Raw genomic sequence first — 21,440 nt, forward strand, 5'->3', positions numbered from 1 at the left:
GCGAGAAATCGTCGGAGAAAGATTTGTCCCTAGATGGTCCTTTGCCAAGAACCCCTGAGGGCATTCGTATCATTTCCGTGGTTAATGAGCCGTTGAATGGGCCTGCTGTAGAATTTGACTTATCTTCCTCATCGGGAAAGGCAGGGCTGTCAGTTAAACCAAAAAGCAACCACCCATCATTGATAGGGAAGGATGTCAGACTTGGGAAAGGAACGGGCCAGCCTTCCTGCAAAGATTTCTCTGACAACTAAATCTGCAGTCGGCTTCAGTAGTAAGGGCGGTAAAAATTAAAAACCGTTTTTTAATAGAAACAAAAAGAACGAAGGAAGGTCAAGAGTCCATGAAAATAGCTCCTGTCAAATCAGTGGGTTTCGTGTCATCGCACCAAGGAAAAGTAATTTAAACCGAGTAGAGAAGGTCAGCCAGTGTGGGCGAGGTGCACGAACCGAAAATCACTTATTAGCCATTAAGGGGGTCTTTCCCTGTTTAAAAGGAGGCTTTTGGGATGTCATAGAAAGGAAGAAACCAGAAAAAGTCTTTTTTAGCCTCCAAATTCAGGCTTCTACTGAAGAATTTTGATAAACCCCTTTCCCCTAAAATGTCAAATGCATCTGGTTGCTCTCTCAGAAAGAGGAAGGCCGTCTCTTTTGAAGTTAAAGATCTCAAATTCCTAAAAGAGCTGGAATATGATGAGAAAATGGCGTTTGAGGAGTGTCTTAGTCCGAGAGAAATATCTATGGGGATTTGGAAGAGGCAGTGGAAACAATTTAAGAAGGACGCCATGGAAATCAGAGTAGAGCTTGTTAACTAACCAACTTCTCCAAAAGCTTAAGCTCTATCCGGGAGGTTTGAACTCGAGACCTCTTGGCTTTGATACCATGTTAACTAACCAACTTTGGGCTGATCATCGCATGTGGATTTTTGCTATTCGGGAGGTTTGAACTCGAGACCTTTGGCTTTGATACCATGTTAACTTACTAACTTCTCCAAAAGCTTAAGCGTTTGGAGAAGTTGGTTAGTTAACAGAGCTCAAGAAAGTTTCTGGATCGGTAGAACCGAAAGATGTCTTTGTTCGGATTTACAAACTTCCTTTCTTTAAGGAGGCCCTGGAAGAGGAGAGAAAGGCCTGTCGACAACGATGGGAACAAGAGAAGGCAGCCAAAATAGAGAGGTTAGAAAAATTGATCGCGATCTCCTTAGAGGAATCCCGAGACTCAAGGGATACAATAGATAGGGAAGTAAGTATGGAGGTTCAGAATCGGATGGGAATGGAGGTTGAAGATAAAGGTAAAGGTAAATTGGTTGAGGAAAGAGTGGGGGAGGAAGAAAATGATGCTCTGCCCTCTGAGGAATTGGACGAGATGCGTTTAGGAGAGGATTCGATGATGATTTAGAAGCTACTAAGAAACTGTTTCTATCAATGGCGATCAGACTTGAAGGAGTGAAGGGAGGCTTATATGGAACTGGAGGTGGGGAAGCATGTTGAAAAATTGGGGGCCGGGGGTAGTAAACCCTAAAGGAAGGTTCATTCGGCCCCGGTAGATAGTTGGTAAGTTCTCATAGCTCTTCAGTAGTTAATTTAAAAAAAAACTCTTATATATCCTACAGGAGAAAAGAGATAAAAAAGAAGAAAAATGGAGTCAACTATTTTAAAGATGGCAAGAAATGAGTTAATCGGCAGGAAGTTGATCCTCCTAGGCTTGAGAGACCTTAGTATCTTTCGCTTAGGGTTTAAGTCTTAGTTTTATAGCCTGAAGATGGTTGTGCAGTTTTCTTGAAGTTTCTCTGGAGGATGTTAGCTGTAAGCTCGGGGAAATTTTTGAGAGCTTGTTTATTGGTATGATGATTATCCAAGTAAGATTGTTACGATTATTTAGCAAAGAGAAATATTTGCCTGTATCCAGAAGTATACAATTCCCAAAAGTTTGGCTTGAGAGACTCCGTCTTTCGCTTAGAATTATTTTTCTGGATTCTCTTGCTTTGCTATACTTTCTCTTGGAGGATGGCGATAATTTTAGAGTTTCAATTTGGGCTTCTGTCATGTGAATAGAATTATTCGTAGGACTTTGAATGGGAGTTTTGGAGGAGTAGAAAGAATCTTTTTGTCTTTGTAAAGAAAGGTTGCTAATGGTGTGTAGAAAGGAAGAAGTGATTGGTTACTGTATTCTGCCTTGTTTTATTGCACCTCCATTATTGGTCTTGGGAATGCCGGTGCCAGCACTCTTTGATATCTTGTAACGCATGACGAGACTCCTGGTCCCCTAACACCACCAGTAGTACCTAAACTATCCTTACATATTATTCAACACCTATGATTTTGTTTTTAATGCATATAGATACACGGGGTTCAACTATTTTTTTTTTTGAATGATGCTGAAATATTATTAAAGGGCCGCCCAAATGACCGAGATGGTCAAAGCAAAAAAGATACAAAACAAAAGAGAGCAAAAAGAAAATACAGCATAAAATACAATCGTCTAGGAGCCGACACATCCTCAATGAGGAAGATGATCAAGCAATAACGTTGGCCCTTTGGCTACTTCCGAACGAGCGAGAAGATCTGTATTGCAGTTGGTCAATCGGCTTTCTTTCTTCATTCCTTAGGAGTCCTCCTATACTAGTCTGGACTGGGTTCCCAAGACTTGGGAATCAAAGTTAAGTTTCAGTTTCCTAGAGGAGGTGGTTGCCATCTGGGTCGTGGACCCTCCTTTTGATGCACGTTTGAAACCCTCCGGTTCCTTTTCTTCTTCCAAACATGCCAAAGAAAAGGCTCCAAAGAACCTTACCTCTGGAAGGCCAAGAGGCAAAACCTCATGACTCAATGATCTGCGATATGAAATGGGAGATCCCAACTCACTTCGAAGAAACCAAAAACAAGGTGCCAAACTTTGCGTCCGAAGCTGCAGTGGAGTAATAGAAGATCAACAAACTCAACATCAGTTAAGCATAACTCACAATGATTAACTATAATCTTTTGCCTATGTTGGTGGTGATCCACGGTAAGGATTCTATCAATACAAGTTGTCCGGTAACATGCATTCACCCTCAAAGAGGCTTTTAACTCTCCAAGCTCTATGGGCATGCGAGGGGATCAAATTGTGAGCCAGATGATTGAAGAATAAGCGAACAATGAAGGTGCTAACCGATGTCCATCTCCGAGAGCATTTTCATTGGAAGATGCACTGCATGGAGGTTTTTTTTGAAAAGTGACATATTTCATTGATATTAGAATAACACTGGGGACCAGGAGTCTCGTCCTGTATTACAAAATATCATATGGAGGATGGACCGGGTATACCCAGGACCAAGTAGCGAAAAACGTTAAAGCAAAACAAAATACAGTAACATCTCTCTTTCTTCCGTCCTTAACTCCACAAAGATCGCCTAGTTGCCACAGAATCCCAAGACAGCCCCAACACGGAGATGCGCATCTAGGAAGCGCATTTCTCTATCTCCTCCAGAGTGTGTTGGAGGTGGAAAACCGGCAAGCTTTTGAGAGAATCCTCCGGGTTCCCCTCCAAAAAACCAGGGCTTTTTCGGATAGAGATTCTTTCTTCCATGTGTCTAATAGCCACCTCCCTGGTGAGCTCCCAAATCCGTTTCCTCGCCGCCCTTTCCTCACTCATGAGTAACTTGAAAAAATGGTGTTTATACAGAGGCGAGTGGGTCTCTTTCACCGAAGCAAAACTGCAAAGACTGTAGAACGTGAAAGGACAATCTTTGGCGTCTTGCTTAAGTATTTTCCATTACTTCCTAAGCAGATCCCCTGAGAGCTCTTTATGGGTTGGATTGTTAATGGACGCCCTTTCTTCATCATAAGTCATCATTCTCATCCTGTGAAGGATTCTTTCCAAAACCAAAATCTCCGTGAAAAGCTTCCTGCTTGGACCCCCAGGGCATGAGTGAGATTCCTGTTGCAGAGAATTTTGGTTGTCCATTTCTGCCTACTCGAAGTTGAAAATGAATCGCCCAAGAGACCAAAGGATGCCAAACGTCTCACTAGATTCTCTAAACCCCAGGGATTAAACCCCTTATCCACTAGCGTGTAAGAAGGCTTCTTTCTAAAGGTAATCCTCACTTACCCCGGTAACATTGCACTAAATGCGCCACGCGCAAAGGCGAGGTGAGAAATACTAACATAGGTGTTACATAGCACACCCCACAACCATCCATAAGTTGACGATACCAAAGAAACTTGTACAAAATAGTAAAAACTTCTTTAAACCCAAACCTAGCAAAAATTGGGCTAGGGCCCCCACTCCCCGGACAGCTAGGTGAGGGCCAACGGATACTTATCCAAGGGCACGAACTATCCTGGACAGAAGGAGGAAGGGTTTATGAGATATCCTATTCTTAGAATCCAACCGTCCAATTTTTCTCAATTTTCTCTTAAGGGCAAGGAGGCCAAATTTCTTAAGGCTAGAGCCAACAGGTGAAAGGTATTTTTGACGAAGAACCCTTTTCCCAGATCCCCACCCACTTACCGACAGTCCAATCTTGGGCAACACGCTAATGTTTGATTGGACATAATCAAGATTTGAATTTGGCAAGGGGCCCAACGGTTCGCCGGGGAGCTTATCCTGCTTCACCGGAATGCCGGCCCCCAGCGACACCGTCAGCCTGCCCAAACCAAGAGAATCCTTTGAGGGATCAATCCATGCAACCTGCCACCCCTTATGACCGGGGGGCTCAAGACTAACCGACCATTCCACAAGTTCCTCTTGTATTTCGATTCCAACAGGGTAACAATGATCAAAGATCCAGATATTAACAAGAGAACCTGATAGACGCCACCGGGGGGTTAGGATTTTGGCCGATACGAAATTCATACAGTGTTGGTGATTACCTTCCATTTTTGTCTCCAAAACCGTACCGAACAGACTACCTAAGGCCTCCACTGTTGAAGTGGCCCAACCATGTAAAGGGATACCATAAAAGTTGACCCAGAGAGCTTCCTCACCCTAGATATAATCCCTATGGCACGCTAAGAGAGACAAGAGATGATCTCCCAGAGCCTCGGGGCCCCTAGTAAGGATCTTAAGGGCCTGCTTCTCCGATTCAAACGTAGAGAGGAACTCATCCTTAGCCAATGTGCGGAGACAGTGTAGCGACGGAATTTTCCAGTGCCTTCGTGCCCAAAGCCACAGATCCTCTAAGGTCCCTTTGATATCTCTCTTTCTCCCTATCAAACATGACTTTAAAGTATCCATTCGAACGTCCACCTCGCCGCCTGAGAGAGATAAGGATGAACACCCCCCCCCCCCCTCCACATGTGATAGGACATCACCACTATCAAGCCACCTCTCGCCCTCACTATCTGCCTCCAGTGAGGTTGGTGGACTAACAACGGTTGTCAGATTTGGGGGTTTTCTAAGCTGCCAACACCAACGGCATTTATCCCGCCATTTAAAATTAACGTACTCACATGGAGGGCAAAACTTGTCTTCCTGCCGCCTACCCACTCTATTCTTAACTTCCCATTTGCGATTTACCGCCCTCACGCGTGGATTTGACCTAATTTTATCATGTAGGGAATTGGATGGAGAGCGATTTCTTCTTTTTGTGCTTTCATCGACAGCATCTGCTTCTCCATCTGAAGTTACAATAGGTACAAAGGGGACAGAGCCAGTCCCCCGGATAATGCATCCGCTCTCCCCTCGTTTCCTCCTCCATCAAAATCATTTCATTAATAAATAAAATAAAAATATATTCATACCAGCAAAATTTACAATGGGAACCAGTAGTCCCACCAGATTTACACAGTATGAATTTCCCAGGAGCATTCTCCTTGGCCCAAAAGAAAACCCATTACCCTTACATTACCCAATTGCCTTAAATGTATCGAATCAAACAAAAAATGCCATATTGTGCCCCCCCCGCCCAAGTCGAGATCATGACCTGCCACGCCACACAGACTTCACCACATTCCGAATTCGATTTTCAAAATCCCGCTCAAAAGCCTAGAGCAATCATGCGCCCTCACTGTGTACAATAGCCAACCACCGAACATCGTCGGAACTTCGGCGACCACCACCTCGCACCACCACCAATCACCGCCGTCACCACCTCCAGTCTCACCTCCGTTTCCTCCACAAAAATCATCTCCGCCGGGGAGTCTCAGCCATCACAACCGTCATCAAGATCCGGCAACCTCCTTTGCCACTGACCACCACGCTGCGTCTGGACTCAATTCTCTAGAGATCTAACATCAAACATTGTCACATACATTCCTTGACTGGGGCTAAGGGCACGTTCGATTTTGGAAGGGTCTGTTCCCCCCCTCCCTAGGTCGATGGAAACCCTAGGGAGGGAGGCAATTTCTTCTCTCTCTCTCTCTCTCTCTCTCTCTCTCTCTCTCCTTTTTAGTGTTATTCCCCTCTCTCGCTAGTCTCTCTCTCCGATCTCTCTCTCCGATCTTCTCTCTCTCTGATCTCTCTCTCTCCGATCTCTCTCTCTCCCTCTCTTTCTTTTTCCTTTCCTGATCTCTCTCTTTCTGCTCTTTATGTTCCCCACTCTTTCTGTCTCTTTGGTCTATCTTTCTCTTAGGTCTATCTATTCTACTTTCTGATCTCTCCCTTTCTCTCCCTTGATGGGCAAGGGAGGTGTTGGTGGCCGAATGATGCCCGGGTTTGGGCAGATCTCGTAGGGGATGCAGCAATGGTGGCTGGAGGTGCGGAATGGACGGATCTGGGTCCTAGTGGACCGGATTTAATGGGGAAAGGATCGGAACTGGATAGGCTGGGCGGAGAAAGTAGGTCGGTGAGTCGTCGAAAGTGGTGGACGTGGCAGGAGGAGTATGAAAAAGGGTGTCCGGATTCGGGGGGGGGGGGGGGGGGGGGGGAAGAAGGAGATTGGATGTGGAGGTGTTGGTGGCGGTGGAGAAAAAGTTTGATGAAGGATGTGGACGGCGGTATTGAGACGGCCGGTTATTCCAAACCCTCCTCCCCATTGCGAAACGCGGAAAGCACGTGGGATGTCGGAAATGGTCCGGCGATTGACTGGCAAAGGACTTTGGGAAGCCGTGGGTCGCCGATCTGGGGGCTGTGTTGAGTGGCGGAGGTGACGGGTAGCCAGAGATAGCGTTGGGGTTGCCGTCTGGAAATTAGGGGTAAAAGATGGGTTTGGTCGAGGTGCAAGGTTGGGGCTAGAAGGGCCGGGGTCCTAGGTTAGGATATGTAACTGGGTTGCAGGTAGTTAGCTGGAGTGGTGGAAGGCGGTGGCTAGAGAGGTAGTGGTTGAGGGAGGAGGTAAGACTAGGATTAGGTGGAAGGTAGGGTAAGGTCAGGATTTAGGGTTTGGTGGAAGTGAAGAGGAAGCATGTTAGGGTGAACAATAGTGGTCTCTAGCAGTGTTTAAAAACTCCTTGACTCGACAAGGAACTCCCCCGGGTCGACTCCTTTTTGCCTTTGCCGCGTTCCGCATTGCACCACATCCGCATTTTGCGTTTTGCCCTTCATAGTCAATAAACTCCTTCGACTGACTCTCCCAAGTTATGGTTAGGGTTGGCTATCGTGTATGGTTAGGGGCGCACAACAGCTTCAGGCCTTTGAGCAGGATTTTTGAAAATCGAATTCGCCAGCTAGAAAGTGGTGGAGAAGTTTGTGTGACGTGGCAGGTCACACATGACTTGATGGGGCCCACAAATATGGCACTTGTTGTTGGATTCGAATCATTTGAGACCATTGGGCAGTGTAAAGGAAAGGAAGGGGGAATGGTGAAGGTACTCTCGGCTTGTTTAGTAGATGAAGAATTTGGAAGCGAAGTGAAGTAGTTATTCGGCACGGTGGCAGCGTATGGAAGTGTGGACCTACCTGCAGCGGTGACCCAGAAGATCTTTTCTTTTGGTTTTTACTGGCCTAGGAGTATGCTCCTGGCCACCCTTAATTGATTCTATGCAATGCAAGTAGGGACCCTTGGTCCCCAATGTAATCTTCATAGTATCAATGAAATTGTTAATTTTCAAAAAAATAAAAATAAACTTGTTACATTGCATAGAGTTTCATAACAAAGAGTTCCTCTTTTGGTAGGATTCCTTCTGAAATCCTTACTAAAAAATCTCCCGAGGCGACATTATTTCGAAAGCATCTGACGGCAAAGAAAAGCTTTTACTTTATGTGGACTCTTTCAATGTCTTTCTAATAAAGACTTGCTTTGTGTTACCACTTACCATTCAAAAAAAAAACTTGCTTTGTGTGGAGTTTCCTCTTTATAGCCCTTTGTGATAAATTGTGTTTATCCATATGGCCTTTTTCAAAACTTTTGAGATAAACAGTGTTCCTTTCTATCATTTCAAAAAAAAGAAAAAAGAGTGTTCCTTTGTATGGATTCTCTTAAGGCTTCAACATGGAGTTTTGCCTTTTGTTGAGAATTCTAATTCACATGAGCTCTTTTTGGATCATCCAATAGTGAGTATTGTTTCATCATTGGAAGTCTTTTTCGAGTAGTTGTTCTTGAACGTTTAGATGGAAACACAAAATCTCTCTTCCAAGAGGATTCATTTCAAAAGTTCCAAAGATTATGAACCAAAGAGACCACCCTCTCCCCGAGGTTTCTTTACAATGGTTCCAATGATTATGAGCTAATGATATGTTGTTCTTAGAGGACTCTCATCAAAGATTCCCTAGATTGTAAACCAAATAGACCATCTTATAAGAGTTGCAAAGGTTTGGAATTAAATTGACCGTCTTCCAGAAGGGCTCTTTACAAGATCATCTAAAATCAAATGTTGAACCAGTGGTGACCTTCATTTCGAGAAGGCTTCTATCAAGAGAGTCTATCATGAAATGCCCTGATTAGAAAGTAAATTGACCGTCCAAAATCAAATGTTGAACCTATGGTGATCTTCATTTGATATTCTAAAATCAAATGTCAAGCCTATGGTGATCTTCAATGCCGTGAACTAAAAGTCGTTTTCTAGGAGGACCCTTTCTTTGAAATTCCACAATGAAAATATATGAATTGAAAAGTTCCATTTCAAGGGTATTCTTTGTGGAATTATTCTTTTAGAAACAGTCTTTCTCAAAAATTTCCCATTAGAGACAAGGGACATTCTTCCAAGGACATGAGATGGAACCTTATTTCGAAACTGTTGTGAAAACATTGATCTAAGGTTTGATGGAAACACAAAATAATGGAGAAATAAATCAAGCACGGTTTGATGGAGACCCTAAACAGAAAAATAAAGCAAGCACGCTCTAAAACACATGAAATTTAAGTGGTTCGAAAATGGTGCCTACGTCCATTTGGCACAATTGCTTCCACTATTCGAAGATTACAAAGTTACATCATAGGTCTACAACCAAGACTTTATATAATATTAATACCACAACCCTAACTCCATTACAATAGTTTCACCGGACAAAAATATGTAAATTTTGCATTACGAAAATTAAGGTTTTAAATTTCAACCGAAATCCGAAATTTTGGTCCAAAATTTCGGATTTCGGGCGAGAGCAAAACCGAAATACCACATATTCGAAACGTTACATTATTTCTGAAATCCCAGGGGTGATGGCAACCCAAGAGGGGGGGTGAATTGGCTTTTAAATCTTTTTGCCAGCTAAAAACAACGGCAAATTAAACCCTTAAGCACAAATGAAATAAAAATAAAATTGCACACCACAAAATAAAGAGCAAGGGTAAAGAGAGAGTGCACACAGATTTTTAAGTGGTTCGGTCCCAACCTCGGACCTACTCCACCCCACCAACATAATCCGTTGATGGCTGCACTATGGATTCCCTTAGTGGCAGGGAATCAACCCAATTACAACTTGGTTCGGCTACGCCTCGCAAGACTCGCCACGAATCGGAGAAAGCTCCGCGTGTCCAACACTCGCTCTTGGGAAGGCTACTCCCTTTGCACTCGCCGAATTACAAAGATATTCTTTGAATAAAGAAAACAAAAATATCTTCAAGAGGGTTACAAAAGATGCATAGAAGATGTACAAATATAAGCCTAATCCACTTCCTTGCTTAGAGATGAGAGAGGCCCTCAAACAAGTTTGATTTTCTCTTTTGGATATTCAAGTTATTGCAAAGAGATGCTTTTGAAAGGTTTGGATAGTGTATATATAGCCCATTTGAAAATATGACCGTTTGGAGGTAAAACTGTAATAATCTGGGTTGAAAAAGTCAAGCCTCGCAGTCCTCAACGGCTCTTTTGCCAGACCGGTGCGATCAACCGAGCCAAGGTGGTCGTTCGCCCCTATCTGGCAAACCTTTTTAATTTCAAATTTTAAACTGTCGCGGTCGACCGAGCCATTGGCGGTCGCCCGGCGAGGTCTCCCTGTTTGCTTTAAAATTCTGCTCAAAACACTATCGCGGTTGACCGACCCTTGGCGGTCGTCCGCCCTAACCATGTTGGATTGTTTCTGTCGAAACAGAAACATATCCGCGGTCGCCCGGATCACCCCAGTCGACCAACCCGCCTTTGGATCGCAAGTGTTGGATTTTCAGCCTTGCTTCCGCGGTCGCCCGGGACACCTCGATCGACCGGCCCTGTATAAAATTTCATTTTTACTTTAAAAGATCAGGGGCTTTTGGCCCATGGTCTTTGTGATTTAATCCTAAGATTTTCAAATACATTTTTCTAAGTTTTCAAATAGATTTTCAAGTTCATTTTAAACCTATGTTAAGTGCCTTTGACATCTCTAAAAACAAGGGAGAGGAGAATACATTCTAAGACTTGACAAACTCTTGATCTCTTCAATGTCTTCATCTCTTCAAGCCTTCATTGTCACCATGGATCATCTCTTTCATTCTTTTGGCTTCACAAGGTCTTCATGAAATGCTCCAAGCCTTCATCTTCCTTTGGCTTCAAATGATCTTCTCCATTTGGTTCATGCCACGATCCATGCAATGTCCTTGACTTTTGTGTTTGATTACTTGAATCTCCAACACATGCACTTCAACATCAAACACATTAGAAATACAACACAAATCAACTTGTATGGAATCATCAAAACATAGAAGATTGCCAAGGTGGGAACCATTGGACTTACAATTTCGATCGAAATTTCGTTTATCCAAATTTAAGGGATTTCAGCCAAATATATAGATTTTTTAAATTGTTTATTGCTATCCCGAAATTTCAGCCGAAATTACCGAAATTACTTCGGCCGAAATTTTAGACGTAATAAAATAACCTTTTATCTCGTTTTGAGGATTTTGCCCTAAATTTCTGGATTTCGGCCGAACATTTCGATTTTGTTGAGGACGGAAACGGTCTCCGAAACCAAAATTTAAAACCTTGACGAAAATAACCCCCATTTAGCCCTCACAGATGTGTCTCCTCTGGGCATGTATTGCAATCATAGGGGTCATAGTAATATACATAGGATAGAATTTCGAGACATAAAATAATATAGACACTACAACCAGAATAAAGATGTGGAATATTATGTAGCATGATTTCCTCCTTAATGTCGACTTTAAGAAAGTCTTTGATTATATTCTTTTAAAGTGGTTAAATTGTGACGAGCCTATTGTCATTCATAGGCATTTATTTTCTTCTAAAATTTAAATAAGGTAATTAACGGCTTCGAAGCCGGAAGTGTAAAGTATCCACCTCTCTTCAAGATTGAGAGGAGAATTTGATCTCAATAATGTTTATGTTTTTCTTTCTACAATTAGTTGTAAACATGTTTATCATGTTTATGTTTTCTTACATAAATTAGTTGTAAACATGTTTACTGTGAATTGTCATGATGGAGGGGTGTAGAAATCTTGAAAATAAATGAACATGGAGTAGATCAACAAGAGAAGATGTCTTTTTTTTCCTAGTTAGGGACAAAAGATAAATTCATGCATGCTCCTGACTAATAAAATCATTTTTTATTAAATGTAGTGAGGAGGAAGTCGCTTCCCGTATTAGGGACAAGAGATAAATCCATGCATGCTCTTTACTAATAAAATCGTTTTCTTTATGAACTGTAGTGAGGATGAAGTCGCTTCCCACATTCATGGATCTTAGATTCGTGTTGCTTCTAGACTATCTTTCAAAAGCCTACTCTTATCTCAATAGACACACTCAATGTATAACCCCTTGTATGACATATTTCATATTTTATTTACGTAAAAAAAGAAGTAATGTGCCCCTAAGGGGTTAGGTGCATCCATCACCCAAAAAGAGTACCACCGTGTGCACCTTAGGGTTTTGAGGGCATGCTTGCCTCAGTATCTATCCCTCACATGCTTTCACCTCAGATCATTGCTTCTCTCTTGGGTGCACCTTTGGGAATTGGGGCACCAAGTCCGTGGCTCACTATGAAGCGTATGCTTTTTATTCCTTTTAAACAATGGTTTATGATGGATATGCCTACGTTTGGGTAATGAAGACCAATTTGGTGTTGCATTTTCGTAAGTTTCATCATTCCACAGCCCATACTAAAACTTTAGGAGCATACCTTAAATGTCCCTGTCTACTATGCCTGGTACTTTAGTTTAAATTATGAATTTCGATGTGGCTATCTATATCTTCCTGGCACTAAACTGATGTATAAATGGACCATAGGCTCCATTTAAGGTGGCCTTTGTTGTTATTTGGCTTAATACAAGTTCTGGGTGTTACCATTCTTTAAGAAAGATGAATGGTTTATCACAGCTCTAGTTGACGTGCATCTGAAGTTGGTTCTGTAGAAATCTTAGTGCTTCTTTGCAATCCTGTGTAGGGATTATAGTAATATGGGGCAAGAAACCTTTCTACGGTTAATTGCACACCTTGGAAGAGGTTGATTAGGTACTTACCATATTTTTAGTGCTATTTGATCGAGTATCTAATAATGAAATTAATGCTTTGCATCAGGACTTCCACAAAGTTTTCTTCTTCAGATAACTCAGATTTAAGAACAAGTAGACGACCCGAAAAGCATTTCTATCATGAATATATGCCTTCTGTCTGGCAGGTAGTTCATCTATTCTTGTTACGCTGTCATTGTTGGTAGTACAAAGTTATAGTTTAAGGGCTTTGCTAAGGTGCGTTGGGAAAGGAATTTCACATGTTTTGATAAAAATGACTCAAAACATTTGTAAAATTCTCAAACGAGTGACCGAAGGGCACTCGTATCAAAACCCATATTTTAAATAGAAACAACCTCAAAATTTATCCTTTTATGACGACATTATTCACTAGAAAAGAACCTTTGAATGCTTAGTTTATGTATCCACTGGTAGTGATGGGTCTGTCGTACAAGATTTTCTAGGCTTTTAATCTTTCCGTTGATTAACAGGATTAAGATGAAAATAAGTGTGTTTTGGAGATGATTTGCTAAATTTTTCTTGAGCAATTGTTGACCATTTCCTCCTGAAGTACTTCTACGAGACGTTAGGCACTCCACATCATCTTATGAGACCTAAATTGAACGTTAAATATGCTGTCTTGTATAACTATTTTCTTGATTTGTTTATGTTGGGAGTTGTCACTTGAGCATATGAGTTTGCAGTTTAAATTCAGGTATCCATAATTTTCTAGCCGTCTTTAATGGTAGTCATGATCATGGTTTTAAATTTCGGCTGAATTTCGGATTTCAGTTTGGATTTCAGCCGAAATTTGGTCATTTTGACCGAAATTGTCAAAATTTCTGCTGAAATGACCGAAATTTGAAAAAAAATTCAGTTTTGGTAGGGACCGAAACCAAAATTTAAATCCGTGGTCATGATCATCAATTTCTGGAAAAATTTCATAGATCCTCATTTATTTCTGTTTTTCTTGCAGTTGTTTGTTACTCACAGGATAGTGCTACAAGTTTCAGGTTTTGTGCACTTTTGTCTTTGTTCCACGGACCGTAGCCAAATTGATTTTAATTAGTTAAATTGTCTGATAGTGACTTAGTACATAATATTCAACATGTTATATAAACTTCCTTTGTTGTTGCTGGTCTGGCAGATGAAAATTTTGTTGATGGAAAGGATAGAAGTTTTCCCATCTATTTATCTCAATGGGTGCTTCCACCACTGAACTTTTTGGACAAATTTACTGTTAGAGATGTAAGCTCATGCATGCCTAAGCTTTGTTGGAAATATGTTTCTCCAAATTGTTATTCTATATTCTATTTGATATTTTCATTTTCACCTATGCTCGCAGGCTGGTATCTTTCTGGTTATGTGAAGAACGTCTGTTGTAACTGTTGGTTTCATCCATTTGCAGTATGTTCTCTAATTGTATCAGGTCTAGTAAACTCCTTGAATTCATAATTAAATTCTGTCTTACTCAACAAAATTCTAAATTTCATATGTTTGTTACCCAATAGATTTGTGAAGTCAGATGATTTCAATATCTTTGTCAGAAACTATTTTGTTTGGGGTTGCCATCATTTAGCTTTTTTTCAAGAAAAGAAAAGGATCCTTTCATCAGTCATTTAACTTTTGGAATTATTTGGGGATTTTCATGATAGTCCATATCAAAAAAACCATTACCCACATACTTTTTCCTGATAAACTCTGAAATTTTGTTAAGATTGGAATGCTTTTCTACTCTGAAATTTTGTTAAGATTGTGAATGCATGCCTATTGCTCTAAACCATACATATCCTACCCATTGCTTGCTTAGGTTTCCTATAGTGAACATTTTTTTTAATGAACTTGAGGCAGAGTTAAATTTTACTTTTTGATGATTGAAATGATTGATGCATTCTTCCCAAAATAAACGTTATAGTCAATGACGTCCGAGCCAGCTTTTAGATCATGGTTTCCTCAGTAGGACCCTAGCTCAATTCGGAGCGTACATTCTTGTCATTTAGTTACTCCTCGATATCTCTTTCCAGTTTTCATATTTTACTTCGATAGCAGTCTATGCATGTCCTTTTACATACATCCTTAAGGCATATGATGGATAAAAAGTGGATTTAGAAGCTCTCTGTCCATTACTAGTAATCATCATTACAAGCATCTCAGGCAACAACGTCTTAAACTTATCAAGCAATTACGAATACAATTTACTGATCCTATTCTGCCCGCGTACTAGGTCTTCAATCAAGATTGGTCCTGAAATTAAGCACCCCATTCTCCATTTGTGCCCTAAAATAAAGCAGTGTTTCAAAGCCTGTAAGATAAAAAAGGATTTACTAGCTTGGGACACTCAGTACGTGTAGCCCTTGACAAACATTCCCTTCTTAGACTCCTCTGACTCGCCTTCACCTGTGTATTTCCCAAGTTGAGCAAGTGAGTTGGCCTTTGCCCTCACCAGGAGGGATTCTTGAGCAGCTTTCACATTTTCTGGCCTTCCTCCCCACGTCTTAAGGCATGTGTTCTGCAAAGCTCTTGCATATGAAAATGAGACATGCCATGGGTTTGATCCCTGGTTCATGGCATTCAAGTTCAAGGTTGCCTCCACTTCAGATTGGCCACCAGAAAGGAACTGTTCGGCACAGACAAAGATTGGATTTCAGAACTCAATATCCCCTGTAACCTTGTGGAAAGAATACTCACCTTATTAATGTCCCTGAATTTTGTAAAATAGTTCGTAATCTTACCCATGGTTTTAAATTTCTGCCGGGACCGAAATTTAAAGCCAAAACCGAAATTTCGAAATTTAAAAATCTCGGCCGAAATTATAAGGTTTCCACTGAAATTTCCACCGAAATTTTGTTTTCGGTTGAGGCCGAAACCGAATTTCAACCCTTGATCTTACCATGATGCCAGGAACGCCAGGTGGGATTGTTCTTTGGAGGAGTTTGAGAGTATATTCCGCTACTTTCTCTGGTGTGGCTCTTTCTTTGGACTCAGCACCTGGGGTGACCATGCTGGGTTTGAGTAGGATACCTTCAAACATAACGTTGTTCTCAGCCAGATAGAAGAAGACCTCCGCCCACACTTTGTGGGCAACCTCAAAGGTCCTGTCTATGCCATGCTCTCCATCAAGTAATATCTCAGGCTCAACTATAGGAACCAAACCATTGTCCTGCAATAACATGGAAGATAACTAACTAAATAAGCTACTTCTGACTTTTTCTCTAAAATCATTAATTAAAGTTTACTAGATATTACCACAATGTATTCATCTTTGAAGAACTGTTCAATTTAACCGATATAATCTTCTATTCAACTCTGTTTTCATGCAATTGTTTGAGTTGCTTATGTGTGTAATCTTCAATCATGTTTTGGTTAATGTTGTGCTGAGTTTATACTCCATACCGTTCATCTTCTAAATGAGAAAAAAAGGATGGGAGACGGCCATCTCTGTTTCTCTACTAAACCAAGAAACCTAAAAATGCACGCCACAAATGTGTCATTTTATTTTTATGTGCCATTTTACTATGGGCTTTCCTAGTTCAGTTACCTTGCATGTTGACTTAGTACGAAGGTTAAATCAGGAAGAGAGGAATATCTATATTACTTGTGATATTGCAGCATATCGAGCCAGTCCCCAAGCAGCTTCCTTCATCGCAAGAGCTGATGGCCCATTTGGGATACTAACCACCGTACGCCTATGTCACCAGATAACGAAGTAGAGAATTAAGTATTAGCAAAACCAAATAGAACCATTAACAAAAAAAAAGAAAAAAGAAGCAAAACTAAATAGACCACTCCCAGAGGCTTGCAGGTTGATTTTACCATTTTGCGAAACGTGCTCCTTGGTGATAGTAAGCTGCGCAACGTGATGCCAGGCCGTCCAATCCTTGGCACCACGATTCATCATTCGACCCTGCAAGTGGTACGAGGCCCTGAAAATCAACACCCATTTGTCAAATCAGAAGCTTATCTCTCTGTGTAATAACCATGGTTTTAAATTTCGGCCGAAATTTGGTCGTTTTGACAAAAATTGTAGAAATGTTGGTCGATATTGACTGAAATTTGAAAAAAAAAAATCGGTTTCTGTATTGACCGAAACTGAAATTTAAATCCATGATAATAACATGCAAAGCTACATGTGCTGGTCACATGAAGAACATTGCTTACCTTATCGACCTTAATCCCAGGTGTTATATTCTGCTCGACAAGAACATCAACCATTTTCTTCTCATCTATGGTCGACTGATAAAGTGTTTCCTCAAAAAGAATTGCACCAGATATATACTGACCCAAGCCTGGGACAGAGACAAGGAGGGTTCTGTAGGCCTGTCTGTTAGCCTCTGTGTTTTCCAGCCCAATTGACGCGAGTCGCTTCCCACAGGTAGCATTAGATTCATCCATGGCCAATATACCTCTACCTGGTGATGCAATGCTTTTCTGCAAATCCAACATTGGAAATTGGAGCCAATTTATGTACTATGAGCCAGTAAATGTACATACATATGACAATAAAAACACTATAAACACTTTTGTTGAGAACATGAAAGAACACATTTTAAGTCTAACTCTATTGATTTGTTGACCACTAGAAACTTTATGAATCAATATTATGGTATTGTGAAGGATGTGATTTCTTTCTGCAATTCAGCCTACATCTTCATATGAATGTCTTTCTGATAAGTTCCTATTCTTTCTTATTTGTGTGTAGACTGTTAATCTCCTGTTCTTGATGGCAGGCATCATCTTAAAACACTGTTAAATTAGGGTGCTGGAAGGTCAATGCCAACAATCAACTCACACCCTACAACCGGGATAACAACTATGATGGTAATTTATTTTGTTTGGGTAGGTAAACTGGGATCGAACCAGAGACCTCGAGGCTGAGAAACAAAGCCTCAACCATTGAGCTACAGGCCTAACCCATAATTTTGTGTATAAAATGAGAAACTAACTTTGGTCGTGCCTTCTAAGAAGTGTCAGAAGCAAGTGATACCATGAACTGAATATAGTTTGCTCTCTCTCTCTCTCTCTCTCTCTCACACACACTTCATTTCCGGTGTCCCTACTTCATTTCCCTTTCTCTCTACAAGGCTTCATACATCTTTGTAATTCCTAACGTGGGAAATGAAAATCCATCCCTTTATTCCCTGTATGGTTTGCAAGAACAACATTCCTGATGGAATGTTATTTTTTTGGGGAAAATTTGTCTTGGCACGATTTGAAGGGAAATGATGAGGTTATGGTTAATTTTGAGGGATAGCATAATAAATCGAAGGTCCCTAAGGCTAACTTTTCTTTCGATGTAAAAATGGACTTAAAATTTGTTTTATGTTCATTTTTACAACATAAAACAAATTTTACGTCAAAGAAACGGAGCCTAAAGTGGAAATTGAACGAGGTTATATTTATTCGTGTAAAAAAGTAGGAAATTTTACGAATATTTTTCCTTTCTAAGCTTTCCAGAAAATTTTAGCAACCTAAACAGGGAATTTTAGCAACCTAGTACACCCTCTTATCTTCTTCAGGTTGTTGTATAACCAAGAGAAAATAATCAACAGAAGACTAAGGTCGTGGCCAAGGTTAAAATTAGGTGTCCCATTTATCATCAGCCTTCTGTATTACATACAGGGAATTGATATCTGCACTCCGTTGTTTTGATAATGACACTTTCAACTTGATTAACCACTTTTCTGATTGGTTGTTGAGGGCAAGGTTTAAAATTTCAGTTTCGGTACCGGTTTCGGACCATGAAATTTTGAAATTTCGGTCAAAATCTGGTACAAAACCCAAATTCAATATTTTATCCGAAATTTCGGTAATTTAGGCCGAAATTTATGTAATTTCGGTGAAATATTAAATTAATATTTAAGAAAACAGATTTTTTGGGTCAAATTTCGGAAAAACTGAAATTTCGGTCGAAATTCCAAAATTTCGACCGAAATTCCAAAATTTCGGCCGAAATAAATGACCGTTTCTGTTTAGGGTGATTTCGGTGTCGGTCTCCACCGAAATTTCGGATTTCGGTCGAAATTTAAAACCATGGTTGAGGGTTGAGAGCATCTTGAAATTTGTAGGAGCCTCTAAAAGCTGATTTGAAAGGTACATATAAAGCAATGGCATTATTGAAATAAAGGGACTGTGGATATCAATTTCATACGTGTGTGTTTGGAAAAATTTCCACTTTTCTAGCGCTTCCACCCCTTTTTGTTTGTCTTTTCCTGAAAATATATTGACTTTCAGTATAAGACAAAAAAGGTAATTGAAATTCTGGGAAATTGGGTGGAAATATTATTTAACAAAGAAAAGAAGAAAAGATAGTATCGTGCAGAGGTGACAAACCGAGCATCACCTAGTGTACCTAAATCAGGAACCTTATCCAGAAGTATCAGGAACCTTATCCTGAAGTATGTAAACATTACTCGGTGGCAAAAGCTACACCCAAGGTGGAAGCACCTTAGTGATGTACTGATGTGATTCATGGTAGCTAAAATACTTCTGGCTGCAGATATTCCCACCACCATGTTTTTATAATGACACGAAGTCACTTGTCTTTTATTATTTAAGGGAGATGATAAAACCGCACCCCTCTAGTATAAACGGTACCCCTTTAAAGATCAAAAAGTTTGCCACATAACCTCCATTTTTTATGCCTTCTGATGTCTATTCATAGTAAAGGGATGCGAATTATCCTATTGGGGGTGCGGATTTATCATCTCCCTTATTTAATCAGTTGTCAAAAGCTGTTGCAATTCCCAAAAGCTCTCAGCAGCCAATTAAATAGGGAAGGTGGGTTCATCTCATTATCAAAACGTGGTCGTGCAACTCTAAGGCTCTAACATGATATTTCAAAATAATTAGCTAACCTCCTCTCTACTTGTAATACTAAATTTTCTCTTGCTCAACTTGAGGATAGCAAGTCAAACCACAGAGATAACCTCACAAGTCATTCGAGTTGACTCAGGATTGAGTTTTGGTCCTACACATTGAAAATTGGCTAGTTGGCTGACTCGGCACCGAGTCGACTGAATTTCCTATGTTCAATTTCAAGACTCACTGAGTTTTGGCTGCAAAGAATTGGCTTTGCATGACCTACACTTGTTTGCTAGGAACAACAGTAGATATGAGGGGAGAGAGGCATACCGCAGTCTTGACAAGCTCTTCGGAGTAGGCACCTGCGCGGACAGTGAAGGTGACAACAGTGGGCTGAGAATTGGGGGATTGGCGGAGCGAATGGCCAGCGAACCATTCTGTTCTTTTGGGGAGGAAAGAAGACTTAAGGAGAGTGGTTGAAGCCATTGCAGAGGGAGGATTGTGCTTTTTTACTGTCTGTGTCTCTCTCCCACTATTAGACTGGAGTGTTCTTTGGAGGGGTATATGGGTGTGCCTGTATATTTAAGGCTAAAGAGGGTGAGGTGAGAAGAGGCTATGTAAGAGGGATATGGCATGTGAGGTGGAGGTTGGCTTTGGAATTTGTATGGTGGAGATGGGTGAGAGATGAGCTGCCTCTTCTTTGGCTCATCACTCTGTTTTTTCCTTCTTTTAGTCTCATTTGATTTGTCTTCATCTTTAGCTTGCTTGTGCACCCTATAATAGATATGTAGTATTTCTTTTAGGATGGATCTTTTCTGGGAGATGATAAATTAGCACCCCCTGTAGGATAATTCGCACCCCTTAAACCTGAATTATGGGGCAGACTTTAATGCTTTTTTTGCCTTAGAGGGGTGTGAATTATCCTAGACAGGGTGCGAATTTATCATCGCCCTTTTTCTGATATTAGACTATGGAGTATTTTTATCGGGCAATTTTCAGAATATTAGTAATTTTCGAAATTGTCAAAATTGATTTCGTCTAGGCAGCTGATATCTTCACTACCCTATTTTGATAATGGCACTACTCATTTTCTTTATGGCACTCCTTCGTAAACAGTTTCGATGAACCATGGGGTTGAGTCACCTACTGTTATGTGCCTAGATGGGTTCCACTATAGTAGAATAAATTAGTTGGATTTAGGATATGTTAGATCTTTGAATATCTGTTTATTGTATTGCTTGTACGGTAGATTAGGCAAGTAGGGTGGATTAAGTAACTAGAATTAATTTGGATACTAGCCAAGATTAGATTAGTCTTTATTTAGTTATTTTCATTGTTATCATAAGATCTTTCTAGATCATTCTATGTTTATCCCTTGAGTGTTTTATTTAAACACTCATTTGCTTTTCTAAAATGAAATGAAGAAATTATCTTAGAATTGTGTCTTTTGCACAAAGGAGGACTGATCCTTCCCTCGAAGTGGATCAAGAGGCTGATCTTCCCTCTAAGAAGATCAATCACGTTACGAACTATTCGGGTTCATAACATTTGGTATCAGAGCGGCACGATCCGTCATCATGTCAAAGAAAATCGAAGAAATAATGGATTGATGGGATGAAGATATAAGAGAGATGAAAATGCATCTAGCTTATATGAATGCCAATTTCAACAAGTTGGCATTATCGCTCGGTGTGAAGATAGAAGAGCCCCCATGTTTGAAGAAGTTGTTAGAGTAATTAGGTTAAGCAAGAGGTTGCTTGAACCATTACACCCAAGGTATCTAATCTGGAATACCAAGTTTGTTGTCTCCAGCCCCTATATATAGAGATACACTAGGATTTTAATAGGTTAGTGGGCTCTAGCCCAAATAGGCCCACTACACTGGTCCATTATCTTATTGGGCT

At 40.6% G+C, this 21,440-nt stretch overlaps 2 protein-coding genes across 6 annotated transcripts in view; one reads left to right on the forward strand and one right to left on the reverse strand.

Moving 5' to 3' along the window:
* XRCC2 (homolog of X-ray repair cross complementing 2 (XRCC2)) overlaps window positions 1–17,979 on the forward strand; it is a 77,843-nt gene extending 59,864 nt beyond the window's left edge. The window contains exons 7-11 of one of the 5 annotated variants that reach the window (XR_013250475.1): window positions 12,803–12,902; window positions 13,712–13,748; window positions 13,883–13,983; window positions 14,081–14,164; window positions 17,463–17,979. Coding sequence is in view for 1 of the 5 variants with exons in the window: in XM_077378511.1 (XP_077234626.1) it covers window positions 12,803–12,902; window positions 13,712–13,748; window positions 13,883–13,983; window positions 14,081–14,104 (262 nt within the window). In the remaining 4 variants the exon portion in view is untranslated. The remainder of the gene's footprint in view (window positions 1–12,802; window positions 12,903–13,711; window positions 13,749–13,882; window positions 13,984–14,080; window positions 14,165–17,462) is intronic. The other 4 variants (XM_077378511.1, XR_013250491.1, XR_013250492.1 and 1 more) reach the window with 4 other exon arrangements.
* Window positions 14,825–20,262, reverse strand: LOC143876653 (fructose-bisphosphate aldolase 1, chloroplastic-like). Its single transcript, XM_077378371.1, has 6 exons — window positions 19,867–20,262; window positions 16,894–17,163; window positions 16,549–16,658; window positions 16,331–16,421; window positions 15,626–15,895; window positions 14,825–15,352 (listed from the first exon to the last, which is right to left on the reverse strand). Exons 1-6 carry the CDS (start codon window positions 20,020–20,022, stop codon window positions 15,074–15,076), a joined length of 1,176 nt encoding a protein of 391 aa, XP_077234486.1. The 5' UTR covers window positions 20,023–20,262; the 3' UTR covers window positions 14,825–15,073.
* Window positions 20,263–21,440: the final 1,178 nt, after the last annotated feature.

The sequence above is a fragment of the Tasmannia lanceolata genome, unplaced genomic scaffold (assembly GCF_043159265.1).
Source record: "Tasmannia lanceolata isolate RefF3 unplaced genomic scaffold, GAP_Taslan_0.1 ptg000002l, whole genome shotgun sequence".
Classification (NCBI taxonomy): Eukaryota; Viridiplantae; Streptophyta; class Magnoliopsida; order Canellales; family Winteraceae; genus Tasmannia; species Tasmannia lanceolata.